Raw genomic sequence first — 14,948 nt, 5'->3', positions numbered from 1 at the left:
TTGTGGTTTACATCACCAACATGTTCTTTTTGTCTAATTTCTAAACTTCATTAAGTTTGTCCGATGTAGGCAAGACCACAGGAGCAGGGAATGTAATATACTTCTGGATATTTGTAGAACAGAACTTTATCTTTTCGAGATCCTAAAACTTGTCTGATGTTGGTGGTTGGTTTGAAGACCACTCTGATGTAAACCACAACAGAAGCATCTCTCCCGGCTTAGCACATCATTTCTGCCGTCTAACGATGAAAGGTATCACTACAGTAGAAATGTGCTGATGGTGGGATTCTTCTTGTCTGGGGTTGTCATTGTATAGATATTTTTTGATGATGTTTTGAGGATATCCATTTTGTGATAATGTGTTGGCTATTAGTGAGAGTTCATTCTGTGTATCCTCCTCTTCTGATATAAACTTTTTGGCTCTATGTTTCAACATGTGGATAATACTCAGTTTGTGTGACTTGTGATGGTTTGAAGTATAGTGAAGATATCTTCCAGATAACTACAGCTAGCCAGTAATCACATTATAAGTCTACAACAAACATGCATGAGTGATAATGAATAAGAACAATAAGTCATCTCTGTCACGCGAAACGTGTAACCATAGATACCAGTTTGTAATAAATTTAGTTTAATCCTTTATCCAAGTGTGAGCAAACAAAGTTTGCACCTGAAAGTATCTTCAGGACTGGGTTAAGGTGGTACAACACCAGGGCAACTCATCGCAAAGGTGAAGCAAGCTAACAACACTCCTATCTCAGTATCTCCTATAATGCAAAACACCTTAATGCATAACATTAGACATATCCGCAAGGAGATGTGTTTTGCATTATAGGAGATACTGAGATAGGAGTGTTGGTAGCTTGCTCCACCTTTGCAACGAGTTGTCCTGGTGTTGTACCACCTTAACCCAGTCCTGAAGATACTTTCAGGTGCAAACTTTGTTTGCTCACACTTGGATAAAGGATTAAACTAAATTTATTATACTCTAACCAAGTGAAAAATAAACTTTCAAGATACTAGTTTGGTTTACAACGTTTTTTATGTTCCTTTTAATTTGCATTTACTAACTTTCATATCTCCGTAATGCCTTGAAAAAGCCAGACAGTTTGCTGGCGAAACTGGTAGGTTTGAATAAATGATTTTATTGTAAACTGGTCTGTATTAATAAAATTGTATTTCTGATATCCATTATGTTTTCCCCCACACTGTCAGCCTATTTAAATCATCCTACAAATGAAATGCATGTTTCATCTTTCTTATAGAGAGAGAGAGAGAGAGAGAGAGAGATGTAGAATACAATAGGATAGTTAAGATGAACTGATATCATGGAATAACATGAAGTTTAGATGTATTCAAGTTTCTTTTTCTAATATGTTCTTTGTAATTTAATGTTTCTTTCCTAACTACAGATGCTCTCCTGAGATCCTGATGCATTCCTCCCCCACTGAATGAAGAACATCAAGTTAAAAGTTGTGACTGATAATAGTGGATACCAAGTATCTACTATTTAACTTTACATTAAGAGTCAAGGCCGTGAACATGAATGACACCTTTCTCAGAAATATATCCTGTTCTGCTTTCATGTGTTGAAGCTTAAGAAGTGAATATTTACAGCACCAGGAAAGGATTAAAAACTAATTTCAATACTTCCAATATTTCATCTCAGTCACTGAGACATCTTCAGGGATTACAAATAACTCTTGTAATACACTCAAATACAACACAACATAATACTGAATAAAACAGGTGGGTGACTAAAGTCCTATCTAGGTGGTGCGCTCTCTATGGGCATTTGTAGAGAGAGCGCACCACCTAGATAGGATAATTTAAGTTTCCCAAATTTTGGGAAGTTTTGTGGAACTGGGTTGATTTCTGAGTGCCACAGCAGATTCTAAAAACAGTCTTTCTTTTTTGAATTTACTACAGCGGAGCATGGTGGGTTTTCTCCAGGAGATCCTGTGGGTTGTATCCAAAACATGGTCTGCAAGGCCAGATTGACAATAGGCATGATTGCAGATGCATGATTTGTGTTCTTCTAAATGGACGGTTGCTGATCTACCTGTCTGCCTGAAGTAAGCCAGCTTGCAGGAACAGGGTACTTAAAGCACGGAGAGAGGAGGGAGCTGATCTTTGGTAGAATGGATAAGGGTAGCAAGTTTACACTGAGGCTTAAAAGCTGTGTAGAGGTTGTATTTTTTTTTTTTTTTTTTTTTTTAAGGACCTGGCTATTTTTTTCTGATGTAGGGGATGATGATAGCATTTCTGAAATCCTTCTGAAGAGATGGCTGGGGAATGGGGGAGGAACAAGTGGAACCGCTCTTTCAACTGAACTCAACTACATACACAACATCTTCCTTTCCAATGGCAACAGCAATTATAGAATTAAAAAAACAATCAGTTCTCCACCATTCTCCGACCATCTCTTGAGAAGGATTTCAGAAATGCCATCACCATCCCCCTACATTCATGACACATTAGAAAAAATAGCCATATCCTTAAAAAAGTACAACCTCTGAGATTTTAAGCTACACAACATCTTCCTTTCCAATGGCAACAGCAATTATAGAATTAAAAAAACAATCAGTTCTCCACCATTCTCCGACCATCTCTTGAGAAGGATTTCAGAAATGCCATCACCATCCCCCTACATTCATGACACATTAGAAAAAATAGCCATATCCTTAAAAAAGTACAACCTCTGAGATTTTAAGCCCCATTGTAAACTTGATAGCCTTATCCATTCTATGTCTGGAGTATATAAAATACTCTGTTCCTGCAAGCTGGCTTACTTCGGACAAGTAGATCAGCAACCATCTGTTTAGAAGAACACAAATCATACATCTGCAATCACAAGTATGGTCAATCTGGCCTTGCAGACCATGTTTTGGATACAATCCACAGGATCGCCTTGAGAAAAACCACCATGCTCCACCATAGTAAATTCAAAAAAAGAAAGACTTTTTTAGAATCTGCTGTGGCACTCAGAAATCAGCCAAATTTAAATAAATACAGTTGCATAAAACTTCCCCAAATTTGGGAAACATTAATTATCAGAGGTCCCACTTTACATCCTAGGCCACCTACAAATGCTCATAGAAGGCACACTATCTATGTAGGACTTTAGAGTCACCTACATATTTCACTTAGTATTGTGTTGTATTTAAGTGTGTGTTATAAGAGTTATCTGTAATCCCTGAAGATGTCTTCAGCGACAGACGAAATATTGGAAGCATTAAAATTAATTTTTAATTCTTTCCTAGTGCTGTTAATATTCCATTAATCATTCAACATGATATCCTGTTCTGCTCAGTTAATTCATAAAATGAAAGTCTTACGATACCGATAAATTCAACTTACAGATAATCCATTGTGATGATAGGTAATACTCTCTAACTGCACATTGCCAGAAACATTGAATGCTTTCACATTAGACAGAGGTAAACGGTGGTGATATTCACAAAAATGTTGTCTATTTATGGCAATCTATTAAAAAACAAAGAATATGCATGAATAAGAATCTAAAAATATGTTTCATTTTTACTTTAATCTTTACACAGAATACAATATAATAAACATGAAAATACCATTTGATGAAGAGCTTCTTCCAAGGAAAGATACTATCAATTATCATCATAAAATTTGTGATACATACTATCCAGGGGGGGGGTTGATAGCACTACACCATTGCTAACTTCCCATCAATAATTTGCTCGAAATCAATCTATTTTTCAGGACTAATATTACATCTTAGATTTCAAAATTAGGACACTTCTAATTGCACCAATCCAACTAGAGCTTGGTCTTCTGAGTATTTTGTACCGGTTATCAAAGGTTATCAAAATAGGCATTTGCATACTGATTATTAATTTATTTGATGTTTGCACAAATCCAACCTCTAGTTGGATTGGTGCAATTAGAAGTGTCTTAATTTGAAATCTAAGATGTGATATTAGTCCTGAAAAATAGACTGATTTTGAGCAAATTGGTAATTGGACAGACTAAAAAGTCTGTCCGATTTGAAATCTAAGATGTGATATTAGTCTTGAAAAATAGACTGATTTTGAGCAAATTGGTAATTGGACAGACTAAAAAGTCTGTCCGATATGATTTTGCCATTGATGCCATTCATTCACAGTGATTCTTCTTATAACTGATTTTTGTGGTATATATTCATCGATCAAGTGTTCTTTCTAGCCTAACTCCCAGATACATAAGTTAAAATTGGTTTGACACTGTTTTGTATACTCCTGGTATATACAAGAGTATAAATTTTTATGCAATATTGTAAACTACATTTATAGAAATATAAACTAGTATATAGTTATTCAATTGACTCCCCCACTATTCCAGTTTTGCTTATTCTGTTATTTCCATATTTAATTTGCCATCTTCACTAAATATTGTGTCCAAACAGTGAAATATTTTACTTGCTCTAAGGGTTCTCCATTCTGAATGCAATTGATGTTTTCCATGTTCCTGCCCATTTTGCAATTTTTGTTCTATTTTTGTCTTTTTATTGCTCATTTTTATAATAAATTTGTTATAGCAGTATTCAACTTAGTTAAGTGATCCTGAAAACTTGCATAAAGAAAAGCTTGGTTGAATATTTCTGATTTTGAAATCAGATTTAATAGTACTTTCCTTCATAGTGTGCACCCTTCCTTTACACTTGATTTTACATTATATCTTCCTGCACCCTCTAAATTTTAACTGATGACATACACTTCAATATATAGACTATACTGCTCTTTATATAGAGCAGTACAGTCAATTAAAGTGTAATGCTGCAGGACACTGTATAGCAATCTATATTTATGCCATGTAACTGAAGCATTTTGAACATCTTTTTCTCTGGGCACCTTGTTATATGCCTTTTCAAGATCTATAGAACTTAAACATAGATAGACTCCTGTTATATTTCAAGATTTCTCAGCTATTTACTATTACTAAAGGTTGCAGAGATATTAAAAAGTTGATCTAAACATGAAATAAAGACAAGGTGAGTGCTTTGTATAGACAAAAAATTACAGGTTGCAGTATATTAAGTAATTGGATCTAAACATGAAATAGAGTGAGTACTCCATATAGTGTGTGTGTGTGTGTTTTATACTCTGTATGGTGAGTGCTTTGTATATTTGCTTTGCCAGCCTGGTTGACGTATCCACTCTCCAGCCAAAAGGCTGCAGATTCAAATCCTGCCATGGACATGGATGTTTGTGATTGTCTGTGAAAATACTAGTGGTGGTTGGTAGTAGATGGCATTGGTGTAGGCGTGGTCCATTGTAGTTGGTGGATTGAGTGGTGGAGATCGAGAGCTGTAGAACTACATTTATAGAAATATAAACTAGTATATAGTTATTCAATTGACTCCCCCACTATTCCAGTTTTGCTTATTCTGTTATTTCCATATTTAATTTGCCATCTTCACTAAATATTGTGTCCAAACAGTGAAATATTTTACTTGCTCTAAGGGTTCTCCATTCTGAATGCAATTGATGTTTTCCATGTTCCTGCCCATTTTGCAATTTTTGTTCTTTTATCCTTGGACTCTCTGGAGGTGTCACGTAATAATAATATGTCATGAAGGCCTGTACAGCCCTGTGTAAATGATGTTTGCAGTCGTAGTGCTAGGCTGCCTGAAGAAAGCTGGTCTTAGTTTGAATCTAGTTGCAGACTAAAGGAATTTTTTCTAACCCTTTCTTCAACTGGTTTCCAAGTCAGTCAATCTCTGGTAAGGGTGAGTGGCTTTTTTTACCCCAGAAACACTGGTTTTTCGTCCCATATACTCAAGAAAATCAACCTTAGAATCCACACTATTTCAGACAATAAATGTACTGTGTTTGGGACTACAAGGTGGTGGCACTTGTCTGCCATCTCTTCACAGATGCCATTTATAATTAATAATAATCTTGGGTCAGCTTTCTCTGACTGGTACCAGTGGAGAATGAACTGTCCCCTCAGTCTCCAAAAAAGTTAAGGCTAAAACAGTCTCAACTACTCCCTATAACGAAATAAAAGCCATTAGTGGATTTAGCAGATTCTATTATAAAGTAAAAATTTGATCCTGACAACCTAGATTTGGCCTGGACCCAGCTAGTTCTTTTCTCAAGTTTCATTTGCACAATTTTTCTTAGTCGCCATTTCTCAGGTACACCTGCATATATCTTACCTGGAACACTCAGTAGGGAAATTCCTCTGCATTCCTTTTACCTCCCTTTTTAGAGGCTGGAGTACAGTTTTCCTAGTATCTATCACTCAGAATTCAGTTTTTGGACCAGGTCTTCTAAATAATGCAATGTAGCCATGGTAAAATTCCCAGATGAGTCTTTGACTCCATGAGGTCTTGGGTAATAATAGTAAAACTTTTAAACCTCCATATTTGAGAATTTCTATTTGAAAATCTTTCAGGTTTATGATGTGTTTTGACCTCCCAATCTCTCATATTTTATTATTATTTTTTGTGACTCCCAGCCAAAAATGTTTCCCCCCCCCTTCTTAAACCAGTATTATATTAGTACTGTGGGCAGGCTAAGATCCCTCCCCCCATTTTTATTAATTATATATTGAAGGTAACACAGAGGATTGCTGCAATAATGAGAAGGACACTGACCTGCAGAGATAAAACAGTCATCATTCCGTTGTATAAGACCCTGATCAGACCACACTTGGACTGTTGTTCTCAGATTTGGTCCCCAGGATTTGAAAGGGATAAATTAACTGTGGAAAGGGTACAAAGGCGAATAACAAAGATGGTTTCAGGACTGTACAATGATAGTTATGAGGATCGGCTGAGGGAATGTGGACTGCAGAGTTTGGCGGATAGGAGGAGGATAGGTGATATGATTGAGACTTTTAAACTGTTGAGAGGTGGTTAGAGGGTTGACACTGGAGAGTTCTTTCGCTTGGTTAAACAGCGGGAAGGAGTGATGACAAGAGGCCATCCCTGGAAGTTATGAAAGGAAACTGTGAGCAAGAGGGTGAGGAGTGGTTTCTTTGCATGGAGGGTGGCTGAACCATGGAATGCATTGCCTGATGGAGTGGTGAGAGCGAGAACAGTTGATGAGTTCAAGGAGTGGTATGATGGACTTTGTGTTTCTTAGGAAGGACCTCCACGATGAGTCTTTTGACTCCATGGAGGCCTGAATAATAATAATAATATATAATTTTAGTCTGAAACTCACTCTAGAAACCAAACATGGACCTTTTTTCATGCCACCAATAAGTAAGACGGTGGTCTCAGCAGGTGAAGAAATTCATCTTTTGCCTAAGGATAATCATAAACATCCAGGCCTCATCTCAGTATTCAAACCTGCAGCCTGTTGGTTGAGCAGCAGATATGCTAACCACTTAGCAAACTAGGACAACAATAACCCCAAAAATTTAGAATATCTTCAGTATTTACATTATTTTTATCCTCTATGATTCCTTTTAGTACTGTTTTCTCCATTTGTAAGCTTTATCAACAGCATCCAGAACATTTAGCCATTTTGTTATATTTATTTTCCATAGTCTAAAAGTTTTCACATGATGTTTGTTTAAGCACTTACAGCTTAATTTTCTTACATTTTTTTCTTTATTCTCTCAGTGCACATGCTGATTATTACTGGGGACTTTTGATTACTTTCTTAGTCATCTAGTCATTTTCAGTTTCCAGTCATCTTGGAAAAGTAGAATACTTTTCCAGGATGACTGCCTTTTTAATTCTATGGAGATCAGATTTTTATAGCCAGAGACACATGGGACAAAGTTGTTTGCCATGCATCCCCCTCATTCTTATTTTTCCTTGAATAATATTTCTATATTTTACTGATTCTTTTTAAAACAAAATATCCTTATAAACCCAGGGACAACAATCTTACATACTGCCTAAGATTGTTGTCCCTTAAGAACTAAAGAAATTGATTCTCTTTATTCCGTGATGCTATCTCTTCATTCCAATTAATATTGCCATAGCTAAAATCACCCTGACCACCATTTGATTGCTCACTCAGCCAAGTTGCTTATACATTTCTTTGTCTCCACCTTCTATATTCCCTAGCCTGTAGCAACACCACACAAAATACCTCATTCTATCAACTTCCACTTGATATCATACTGCTTTAAAACAACTGTCACTTTTTTCTCCTTGTATCTCAACCTTGTATGGACATAATTTCTCTGCTGATGATAGTCTGCTATCATCAACAGCACTCTCTCACTCCCCTCTTGCCTTTCCTATCTTCACAAAAAACATCATATCCCTCCATTTCTATTCCTGTCAAATTGTCATTCTCATCCAACCATGTTTCAATTATTCCAACTATTTTCAGGCACATAAACTCAATCAATGCAATAATTTTCTCTTCCTTGTTTCTGACACTCCTGGCATTCATAAATAAATAATTCATTTCTAGGTCTATAACCAGTCCCACTAATGGGTGGGACTTGTTATAGGTGCTCTTGTTATCATTCAGGGAGTGAGAGGTGTGATTGAAGTCTAATTAGCGGAATAATGAATTACTGACCATTTAAAACTATACATTTAGAAATTTATGTACATTTAATCATACAAGTAAAACATTTATTTTACAAATGATATTGTATCTTTTTCAATTTAGCTACTTGAATACAAATTCTACCCTACGGTTCTTCTTTATGAACTGGTCAATAACATCGTCATAAAAAGTTGGTTGTAACTTAATTTTCCCGAGCAACACTCACACTTGTAAAGGCTGGCTGAAGCTCACTGGCTAGAGCTACGTTGACTGAGTATGGCCTGTATTTAAGCAACAGAGTGAGACAACGTGGAATGGTTATGCACACGCATCAAATCACAGTGCTGCAGCAAGGACCTGGAAGCTCCTACAACCAAGCAAGCCAAGGTAGCTTTGACTAGACGAGCAAGCATCGGCCTTCGATATACAACGCAAAGCTCAATTATTACCGCATAAGCTTAAGACATCTCTTGTCTACAAAAATAAAAGCCTAAATGGAATGCTTATAAATGCATGCATTTATTAACAAATAAATATTACTTCTTTCTCAATTAATGAGCTTGCGCAGCAAGCATAGCAAGTCTGGAGAATTCATCCCTGCTTTCTACCACACTGTTGTCTTTCACTCTCCCTAATCTGCTGATCAATCTCACTTTCTTCTTATGCCCAAACACAACCAATAACTCCTTTGCATGCTTGCTTCTCATACTAGTTCCTCAATCATCCTGTTCATTGTCCCTCCTGAAAACATACCTTGTGCACCCTCTCATCCACCACATTTTTTATGATAAAATCTCCATATAGTGCTATTCTTTAGTCATTTACTATTTCTTTCTCTCTACTATCTTCTTAATCTTTTGCAGTCTTTTGTTCATATCCATCATTTGTCTAATTTCATTCTGTACATGCCTCATTTCATTCCTCATCTTAATAATTTCACTCTGTAACCTTTGTTCTTATTTCATCAGTCAGGCACGCTTCTGCATTTATGTTTGGTTTCCCTTTAAAAATCATTCCAGCATTTATAATCACATTTTCCACACTCATATTCTCACGCTCACTCTTCTGGCTATCATTCTTAGTCTTACATCAATCATTGCCTCTCACCTGGTATTCTTTACTTCTAGTTCCCTACTTTCATTCCAAATCATGCAACCAATTAACATATCACACTTTCTACAGACCCTCATTCTCTCACTTCTCTTGGTTAATCTCTAAACAATAACATCTGCCACATGTACATATTACATTCCCAGCAACAATCTTGGTAAAATCCATACCACACTTAGTACAACTGAATTTCGTGCTGTATGTTTGGATGACTTTATACTTACTGCCATTTTACTTCCATTAATTGTTATCCTGAAAGTGCTTCAAATTGATTAACTTCGAAATGCCAACTCACCACACTAAAACCACAACCAAACCAGACTAAAATTATGCTAAAATAACAAAAGAGTTATATTTTTACAAATTAACATTAACACTTATCTTTTTAAATCTGCTTTTATTAATTATGACAATTATGAAGAATATTTATAATTATACTATAGTTTCTATAATAGCTTTGGGCAATAACTTCTCCAAAATGTGAAATACATGTGTTCTACAATCTTCACAAAAATGTGCAAATATGATTAGTTTTAATACCATATACACTGGTGTCCAAAAGCTAAGGAAAAACTACATTTTTATCTGTATATGAAAAAAATTTTCATGACTACAGCCAAACATGAGTTTAAATTTATTTCCAGCATACTAATAAATTATATTACAAAAAAAATGTGGTATAAATTTTGCACAAATTAAATTGCAATACATTTTTGGCAAAAGTTACAAATTTTCTAAGGACATAGTTAAGGAATTAATGTACAGTGCTTACAGAAAACTATGCAGAGAGACATTCCATTATGGAATATGTCCACCTTAAACTGCGATGCAGCTCTCAACAGTGTACCATGCTTAGCACCAAGTGATTCTGGAGTTCTTGAGGCAAACTGGCTACCTCTCCTTTAGAGCAAGAATAAGGCCTTGTTTTCTGAAGGGAAATTTCAAGCGCCAATTGCGTTCGAAATATGTTCTATGGAGTTGAGATCTAGAGAACGTGCTGGCCACTTGATTCGATTAATATCCTCAGTCTCCAGAAGTATCTCTGCTGCTCATATATGATGTTGCATGCCACTGTCAACCATAAAAATGAATTTTTTGCCTACAGCACTACAGAACAATTGAATTACATTCAAGAACTTCATTGCAATATTATTCACCAGTCCTTTTACCAGCATAGCTCAGTGTGTCCGTTAAGCATAATGCCTCCCTACACCACGATCCCAGCACTACCATATCTATCCCTTTCAAGAACATTCTCGCAATGGTAAGTAGTGCCACTTTCATGCCATATCAAGTGTCATCTAGAATCAGAGGAAAGACTAAAATGATTCATTTGTAAAGAGTACATTAGCCCATTGGTGTCTTTTCCAATTTTTATGGATATGGTACTATACGATGAGCTGTGGATAAAAGGGACGCAGACAGGTCTTTGAACATATAAGCCTACTTGTCACAGACATCTTGCTACAGTTTGTTGAGATATTTGCATGCCTCTGCTTGAATGGAGCCAACTTGCAAACTGACCTGCCATAGTGTGTGTGTGTCTATTATGTTTTGCTGTTGTAACCAAAAATCTGTCTTCGTGCTCTGTGGTAGAGTGAGGGCAACCTCTTGGCAAACATTCCATTGGTTTGAGCTGCCCAGAGCCTGGATATAACACTATGTGAGATTCCAAACTCTCTGACATCAGTAATACTGTGAACTTCAAGCTTTTGAACAAGTCTTCCCCCTGTGTGAAATTATCTGGGCAATGTCTTTGAGACATCTTTTGATGTCTCAAAGACACCAGTGTATATAAAGTACATAGCAGAAAATTTGAGTATTATATGAAGAGTTAAATCAGAGTATGAAAAGAACTGGCTGTGCAGGCTAAAGACAACCCAAAAGAATTTTATCATTATGTTGAATGTAAATGAAAACATTAGCAATGAAAATAACTTTAGTGAATGCAGATGGCCTTTCTGTTAGAAACAGATGAGATTGTTCAAATAGTAAGTGCTCACATTGCTATGTCAACCAGGTGTACGTAAAACTGGGGACAGTTCTACTGCTACACTGATGACCCCTTTGTGTGCAATTTGAAAATTTGAATGTGCACCCACTTTCTACACGAAATCGTCAGTTATTCAAATTGCCACAAGCTGATTTGCCTGAATTTGTGGCTGTAATCTTCAGGAATAGTGCTTGTCCTTAGGTTTTGGACACCGGTGTATAAGAGGACGTGAAATGTAAAACTAAAATAACTAACTGATACAAATTATGAGTGGGGTTCAAATCACATATGCTCTGTGAAAAATCTGTTGGTTGTCTATTTGCTGACTTTTAATCTACAATGAGTTATGCCAAAAATGACTTTAAGTGGGAACTATATGGTCAAATTATATAAAATCATTCTAATCAGTTCATGCTCTATGAAAGCATAAAGATTATTTTTAAATTCATAAATAACAGTCAACAGTGAATATAATATGTATTTCAGCAAATACATTTTCATATATATACTCTGCTAGTGTCACAATTAATACTCAATTTTTTAAATATTTTCAAGTTCCCATAACTAATTTAAAATAAAAACTTCAAAGTTACCATGTATGACTTCTCTTCTGCAAGAATTAGTACACTGAAGTCCTTGCCAGTATGGAAAGGAAATATTCCCTGTCGTTCTTCAGCACCCCATTGTTGAGTTATACGGGTATTGCGCACAACAGCCCTCTGATCAAATCGAATGCTCAAGTGCAATGGTAAATCAACTGTGTCATTTTCCTTTTCAATATCTGATGCTAGGTTTATTTCAAATCTATGATTACATATAATGAAACCAATTACAAGAGATAAAACATTTAACTATTTGAAAAAAAAAAAAAACAATTAAGTTACATACTGCTTTTCGGTACCAAGTAGTCCAAAAAAAGTAACTACATCTGAATTTAATAAATTCATTGTTATCAAATTCCTGATATGTACTCTCAAGAGATGTACAGACTTTATTTCTTTTAAGGTTACACGGTGATCAGCATTCATATTTATGAATTTAGGGACACAAAACACACGTGTTGAAAAGATTATTTTACTGATTAATAATAAAATAATAACTTTACGTTTCGACCCCTGTATTGAGGTCATCTTCAGAAGGATACATGTGTATAAGAAACAAGCTATATAAAAAATGGATAAGTATAAAAACCATTCACAAAATCCTCCACAAAGATACCACTAACAACAAAAAAGATTTCAAGAATGCTATTGCTATACCATATGTTAGAGGCATTTCAGAAAAAATAGAACACTACACAAATACAACATCAAAACTACCTTTAAACCCCCGACAAAATTAAGACACCTTAATATAATCTTTTCAACACGTGTGTCAAGAATGCTATTGCTATACCATATGTTAGAGACATTTCAGAAAAAATAGAACACTACACAAATACAACATAAAAACCACCTTTAAACCCCTGACAAAATTAAGACACCTTAATATAATGAAAATAATCTTTTCAACACGTGTGGTTTGTGTCCCTATTTTCTGCCATCTCAGGTATCAACCACTTCTTTGCTAAGCTTTCTGCTTACAATCTTATAATTTGTTAAAGCAGTGGTTCTTAACCTGGGAGGTGTGACGCTGAGGGTGGGGGTGGCAAGCAGTTAGGGGAAGCTGAGGGGGGTGGTAAGCATTACAATACTACCAATATAATAATAAACTTGAAAAAAATATAAAAAAACTTGAGACTTCGTATGGCGAACATTGAACCTGATATCGAAAAATTAGCAGGATCTCAGACTCAGGGTAGCCATTAATGATTGGCTTATTATACAGTAAGTTTACATCTTTTTTGAATAAAAATTAATTTGTATCAAAGTCACTAATTTTTAATTAACTATCAGTTTATATATGTTGATGGTAATTTAGGTCTGCCTAATAAAATTATAGTCATCTTATTGAGTCATTAACCTAGTGCAAAAATGAGCAGGGGCACCAGGCAATACAAATAGTTGAAAGGGGGTACCAGGCAAAAAAAGGTTAAGAACCACTGTGTTAAAGTGACCATAGCAATTTAGATTTTCAATTTTCACATATTTATGAATGCTTATGTTAAAGTCCTTCCTAATAGTTTCATTCTTAATATGATTCCAACAGTTCATTCACTATCCTATAAATTAAGATACCAAGAAATTATATTCTTGGTTTAATCCTTTATCCAAGTGTAAGCAAACGATGTTTGAGCATGAAGTATCTGCATGACTGGGCTACTTGTGTATAGAGGCTGATGACTTCATGTCAATTGCCTTTGTATCCATAATGTAAAGCACACATCCTTTCAGAAGGGTATAATGCAATGCATTATGGGAAGAGCCACTACCCAGACAAGTAGCCCAGTCATGAAGATACTTCACACACAAACATTGTTTGCTTACACTTGGATAAAAGATTAAACCAAGAATATAATTTCTTGGCATCTTTAATTTATAGTATAAACAAGTAAAAAAAAATTCAAATTGGAGAGTGAAAGCACCATCTACTTAAGTCAACCAGATCAGCATTTTTATCTTCAATTTCTTTATATGTACCCTCAAGGGATGTTCAAGTTACTATGACAGCACTATATGATTAAGTTTACATTGCTATTAGTCTCCTATCAACATTTTGACTCCAAATCAGTATTACCTGTTAAAACTGCAATATTGTCATAACTAAGGCACTTCTGACTAAATCAATCCACTGAGATCTTGGTCTTCCTTTGGATCTCTTGTCTTCCATCTTAGCCTCAAACACCTGTTATGATAACTTTCCTCACCATTCTAATTAAGTGACCATACCACCTTAGATTAGCTTTGCTTACACATTCTTCAATGCTAATAACGTCGAGGTCCTTTCTAATATGATTCTGCCACTGATGCCATTGGTCCCCCCCCCCCAATTTTTCTCAGAATCCATAACTTAAAACTAATTTGAACACCGTCTTATATACTGCTATAATAAATTTAGTTTAATCCTTTATCCAAGTGTGAACAAACAAAGTTGCACCTGAAAATATCTTCAGGACTGAAGTAAGGTAGTACAACACCGGGCAATGCAAAACACATCTCCTTGCAGATATGTATAATGTTATGCATTAAGGGAAGGCCACTACCCAGACTAGTTTCGACCTTTATTGAGGTCTCTTCAGTGGGAGCCAGGCCCAGAGGTGGAGATACCAGGCAGAAGCAATGGCAGGTCATCTTTACCTATAGGAGTTGCCAAACGGTGTGCCACCTTTTTTTTTTTTTTTATTAAATTACTCTGTATTTAGAGCAAGATGTTGAAAGTTTATTTTTCACTTGGTTAGACTATAATAAATTTAGTTTAATCCTTTATCC

The 14,948-nt window shown here is 35.6% G+C and overlaps 1 protein-coding gene across 1 annotated transcript in view; it reads right to left on the bottom strand.

Moving 5' to 3' along the window:
* The window catches only part of LOC150105083 (32 kDa beta-galactoside-binding lectin-like), a 48,916-nt gene that overhangs the window by 17,522 nt on the left and 16,446 nt on the right, over nt 1-14,948 (bottom strand). Inside the window, exons 3-4 of the mRNA XM_090396140.1 lie at nt 12,174-12,384; nt 3,361-3,486 (exon numbers count right to left, since the gene is read on the bottom strand). Of these exons, the coding sequence (XP_090252266.1) occupies nt 3,361-3,486; nt 12,174-12,384 (337 nt within the window). The remainder of the gene's footprint in view (nt 1-3,360; nt 3,487-12,173; nt 12,385-14,948) is intronic.

The sequence above is a fragment of the Typopeltis vanoorti genome, chromosome 7, assembly GCF_054136105.1.
Source record: "Typopeltis vanoorti isolate ZY-2024b chromosome 7, IOZ_Tvanoo_1.0, whole genome shotgun sequence".
Taxonomy (NCBI): domain Eukaryota; kingdom Metazoa; phylum Arthropoda; class Arachnida; order Uropygi; family Thelyphonidae; genus Typopeltis; species Typopeltis vanoorti.
The sequence above is the reverse complement of the archived record's forward strand: the minus strand, read 5'-3'. Positions and strand labels throughout refer to the sequence as shown.